Raw genomic sequence first — 5,040 nt, 5'->3', positions numbered from 1 at the left:
GTTTAACTACATGCCCATGATAACTTTTGATTCTTATAGATTTACAAATGACAATATTATATATAATGAAAACTCTTGGAGTTGGTCATGGAAAGCCAGGCTTTAGAAGTCCATCTATGAGACCTATGGTCTAAACATGTGTGGACATGGGGAGCCATACCGGTCGGTTCCGTCCGGTTAGACCTGGTATCAAACCATACCGGTCGCCGATCAGTATGGATTTCGGTACCGATTCGACGAACCTTCCTCTAGAATATTTAAAGATAGAACATCTAGAGATAACAAAAATAGTGGCACTCCAAAAGTTTCCAAGTCATACGGGGTAAAATAAAGAGGAAACATTTGGTCAAATTTTTACTTCAAAAAAATATATATATGGTCAAATTTTAGCCTATCTTCGCACCTTGGTCAAATTCTTATTTTAGTTAATCTAGCATTCAAATTCCAAGCAGCTCCGAAGTCTAATAAATCCTCTATCAAGCCACCACCAAGTCCCTTCCACCTCGCCTCTTTGCCTCTCTTTCCTTCACTCTGATTAATATCTGAACTCAAGAAATGGGCTGCCGTGAAGTAGTCCTAGTCTTGGTGGCCCTCCAAGCCACCACCACTATCTTGCTGCAGAGAGCAGCTGCAGGAGACTTTCTGGCTCCTCTTCTTGCCCCTGTTATCAGTACTGCTCTCATCTCTCTGTCCTCCCTTTCTGAACTAGTTTTGGTTCCTAGTCGTATTAATTTTGCTGATGTTTTCCTATTGGATTCAAAGTTGCTTAAAACTATCTGAAACAGCCTTACTTTCTTTTATCATGCTCCAATTTGGATGTCTTATTGTTCTCCTCATATAGGTTTCTCTCACAATTTCCATTTTGGCACCAACCTGCGTGAACAATTCCACTGGTTGAACCTTCAACTAAGTCTTTTTTTTTCGGTTTTTATCTATTTATAACTTGGGATTATGCTCCCCTCCTTTTTTTTCCTTTTTTTTTTTTGATGAGCCCGCACTTGGGATTTTGATAAAATAATGCTTCTTCTGGCGTTCTGAAATTCTTTGCTTGATCAGTTAAGGAAAGTTGAATGGATTCTGCTTTTCTGTCAAAGTTTTCTGAACATTTCTTTTAGTTGTGAGGTTTGGTGATTAACTTTTCTGCCATGGAAGATGATGCCATTGTTCTTGAATAATCCAAACTTCTTCGAACATTCCTTTTTGAAATTTTTGATGTCTCCATAGAACTTGATCTTTAATCTACATGGATACCTTCTGAATTTTGCCGGGTAAAGTTTTATGTTGTTGCATGAATGATTTGAGTCAAATTTTCGGTCTTTTGATTCCTCTCTGCAAAGTAAAGTTCAGTTAACCTTTTTTTTTTCCAATTTCTAGTTAATAACTCTTTTGTTTATTTATGTTCTTCATGACTTCCTTCCATCTGTAGGTTATGTTGTTGTTTTTTCAATGAAAGGTTTTTTAGAAGAACATGGATCTTATACGTGGCACACCATAAAATATTGTGCGACTCTCAATCACGACCATCAGGAGATGAACGTCCATCAAACAACTTGTGTCATATATGATATGATATGATATGCGCTTGTGGGCCATCTAGTTTGATGGCCATCCATATTCTCATATCGGCCATCAAGGGCTGCACAGCACTCTATGGTGCGTCCCATGAGCCATGAAGGATCTTATTTATTTCTAGAATCCAATCTCCTGCCACCAAAATGGTCCCTTTTTAGGAGACTCCTCCCTTCTTCCCCACCCTTGAAGTTTCTTTCGAACTTTTATGTTCAAGTATAGTTCACATGATCTAAATTTTCTATTCTAAAATCTTTTCATTGGATCACTTGGATCTACTATAGACTTCCAAGTAAAACCTTCTAATATATTAATTCTTTGGTGCGTTGTGGGTTTTGTTTTGCTTGTATTGGTGATTCACTAGATGCCACCTGTGATAACGTGGAGTGTGGGAAGGGAACCTGCAAGCCATCACTCAACTACACTTTTGGGTTCCTGTGCGAGTGCAACCCCAGCTGGTCTCAGTTCTACAACTTCTCCTCCTCTCCCTGCGTCATCCCAAACTGTAAGAGCTCTCTCTCTCTCTCTCTCTCTCTGTGTGTGTGTGTGTGTGTGTGTGTGTGTGTGTGTGTGTAGATATATCTAGATATATATGTAGAGGTATAGTCCATTAACATGGTCAGAATCTAGGAACCTGACCAAAGGGAGTTCTATTGTTTTGTTGAAACCTAGACTGGGCCATATAATCCTTTTATAAAAAAAAAGAAGAAAATAAGAAGAAGAAGACTAGGTCATATAATATATCAAGGACTTGAGAGACCTGTGAATGGGGCTCAAGCAAAAGGTGAGTTGAGAGCTAGGCCAAAAAAAAAAAAAAAGGGGACTACAAGACTTAATTGTGTTAGGATTTGCTGTGGGCAAGTCAAAAAAGAAAGCAAGGAGAGTATCCATAGATTCTGGTTCATTTGGGCTCAATCTAAATTCGGTTCAGGTTCAAGTCTAGACCAAATTTTTTCCTACCTGTGTATTGGTTCTTTGGTCTGTGGGTTGCAGACTGGTGCTTGATTAGAGCTGCGAAGTGTGAATTGTTGCTTCTGGACTTCAAAAGCATAGCATGAAAAGTCTTGGGTTAATGATGTAATCATAAGTTGCACAAAGGTTGAATTTTTAGCTGAAACTTTGGCGGCTAAACCGAATCAGCACTTGTTTGGATGCACAGATAATACTAAACTGAAAATGTTCTGTCTATAATTCTATATCTTTTGATCATCTTAATTTCAATGGTTTATTTATTTACTCATTTATTTAATTATTACTTTCCTTCAGGAGTAGGTAGGTGGCACAGAGGCCTCATGAACTATTCTCTTGTATCAACATAAAAGACTTCTTCAACTCAACCAGTTGGCATCTTTTTATTCAATATTAGTTTCTGCTCAAAAACTAAAGTTCATAAAAACTATTAGTATTTTTCCATCCAGCCTTTCCCCAGGTTCATATTGATTTTTTGTATTTTTCCATCTGCTTGCTATTTATCCAAGTAATTAAGGTTTCACTTGAGCCAGAAGACATTACTAAGCTAAAGAGTTGAGAGATATAATTTTCTCAATCAACTGAGGATATAAATAGTTAAATAGTTAAATAATACAATAAATGTCAAATAGTTAAATAATTCTATTAAATTCCTAAGCATAGCTTTTCTTTATGATTTTAATTCTGAATTATAAGTGCTGCTTCCAGGTAGCATCAATTACTCTTGCTCCAACCATTCAGAAGCTCCAGCACCCTCACCAGCCCCTCCACCAAATACCTCCATCTTTGACTGTAAGTATCACCATCTTCTGCGTTTGTTTTGATATTTTCTAAATATATGCAATCTTAATATTACTTCAACATTGAATATATGCATCATAATGGTTGTTTTTTTCCTCTTTATTTCCAATAGCATGCTTCTGGTCTTATTGTGGAGGGGGGAAGTGCGTAAAGACATCGACTTTCGAGCACCGATGTGAATGCGAGGAGGGTTTCAGCAACCTTCTGAACATAACCAGCTTCCCATGTTATAGAGACTGTAAGAACATCACCATGAAAGATAACAACAGATTAAAATAAATAAATGGGACAAAAGATCAGCTTTGTCTTTTAAATAACTGTGATCTTAAAAAACAATAATGGGGTGTTGCAGGTTCTCTTGGGGCAGATTGCGCAGAGTTAGGCATCACATTGTCGAATGCCACAACCCCATCTTCTCCACCTAGTCTATCAGACAATGGCAGTTCATTTGCTGGAGGTAAAAGAAATCTTGTAATTAAGCTGATATTGTTTAATTCCTTATCAAGTTACTAGTCTGACATTTTAAAATCAAGTGACACATTAAATGGAACATTTTATTGTGTTTACTCGACAGATTCCTTTGCACCAAACAACTTACTATGGTTGTTCATATTGATGATTTCTCTCATCATTGTTTGAGCAACATAGATGGAAGTCAGAGCGTCAGAGATGGGATTCTTCCACTGATATATAGATAGCATTCATAAGATGTTTGTCTTTAGATTAGATTTACACCACTGTTCATTTTGTTTACTTATTGGAGATTTTATGCAAATAACAGCTGCAGTGAACCATACACTGATGAATTTGGAGGTCTTGTGTTTCATTGATCCAAATTTTTGGATAGGAATAATGATTTGAATATGGATATATGTATATTTAATAAAACATGGAGTTCGCCATGTAGCCTTTCAGTTGATATTGGATTTGTCTTCAGCATTAGCATGGAGTCATATAAAATGATGAACATATTAGTAAGTGTTTATGTTAACGCTAACCCGGGCAAAAGCTTCATTTTTCAGGTAGCACAAAAGGCTTCATTTTTGAACCCCAGAAAAGAACTAAAGGCAAATAAGTATCATGAAACATAAACAACAATCTTCATCTTGCTTTCCAAGAAAAACTGTAATATTTCCCAAGATCTTATTAAGGATGAGGCAAAAAGCTGTTTTGTCTCGTAGTGTACTCTACCTATGGCAAGCCATCATTTACTGAATCCTCCATGCAGAAGGCATGAAATATTCTACGAGAGCAAGTGATGCTAACAGTATCCGAGCGGATAAAACCGATGTACCGGTGGGCTCCAGTACCGATTGAAATTGGTGCCGAACCAAAACCAAAAAAAAAAAAAGGCACGCGTGCATCCGCAATTTAGCCACAACATTAAATGTCTATGCGGCCCCGCGTGGGATCGCCACCTCAAGCGAAAAACAGTGCGAGTGCGGAGAACCGTGCGGGAGCGAGGTTCCTGCATGTGGAATCGTGCGCAGGCACGAGCGATTCTCCGCTAGCGCCTGCGCAGACGGGCTGCCCTGCACGCGAAAAGATTTTTTTTTTCTATTCTTTTTTTTCTTTCTGTTCTTCTTCCTCCTTCCCAAACTCTCTCCTCCTCTCCTTTCTTCCCCTCTTCCCTCTCTTCTCCTCTCCTTCCCCCCTTCTCCCGTAAGGAAGGAACCGTTGGAAGGGCCATGCGCGTGTCGG

At 38.3% G+C, this 5,040-nt stretch overlaps 1 protein-coding gene across 1 annotated transcript; it reads left to right on the top strand.

The window, feature by feature from the left end:
• Nucleotides 1–313: 313 nt before the first annotated feature.
• LOC120108702 lies at nt 314–4,248 on the top strand. Its single transcript, XM_039122384.1, has 6 exons — nt 314–670; nt 1,934–2,074; nt 3,247–3,330; nt 3,452–3,577; nt 3,692–3,796; nt 3,914–4,248. Exons 1-6 carry the CDS (start codon nt 556–558, stop codon nt 3,976–3,978), a joined length of 636 nt encoding a protein of 211 aa, XP_038978312.1. The 5' UTR covers nt 314–555; the 3' UTR covers nt 3,979–4,248.
• Nucleotides 4,249–5,040: the final 792 nt, after the last annotated feature.

Source organism: Phoenix dactylifera, unplaced genomic scaffold (genome assembly GCF_009389715.1).
Source record: "Phoenix dactylifera cultivar Barhee BC4 unplaced genomic scaffold, palm_55x_up_171113_PBpolish2nd_filt_p 001503F, whole genome shotgun sequence".
Taxonomy (NCBI): Eukaryota; Viridiplantae; Streptophyta; class Magnoliopsida; order Arecales; family Arecaceae; genus Phoenix; species Phoenix dactylifera.
This window is presented reverse-complemented; position numbering and strand designations above follow the sequence as displayed.

Coding starts and splice junctions, on each gene's coding strand:
- LOC120108702 (XM_039122384.1), top strand. CDS start 556: ATGGGCTGCCGTGAAGTAGTCCTAGTCTTGGTGGCCCTCCAAGCCACC. Junction 671..1,933: donor TCTTCTTGCCCCTGTTATCA/GTACTGCTCTCA, acceptor GTGATTCACTAG/ATGCCACCTGTGATAACGTG. Junction 2,075..3,246: donor TCCCTGCGTCATCCCAAACT/GTAAGAGCTCTC, acceptor TGCTGCTTCCAG/GTAGCATCAATTACTCTTGC.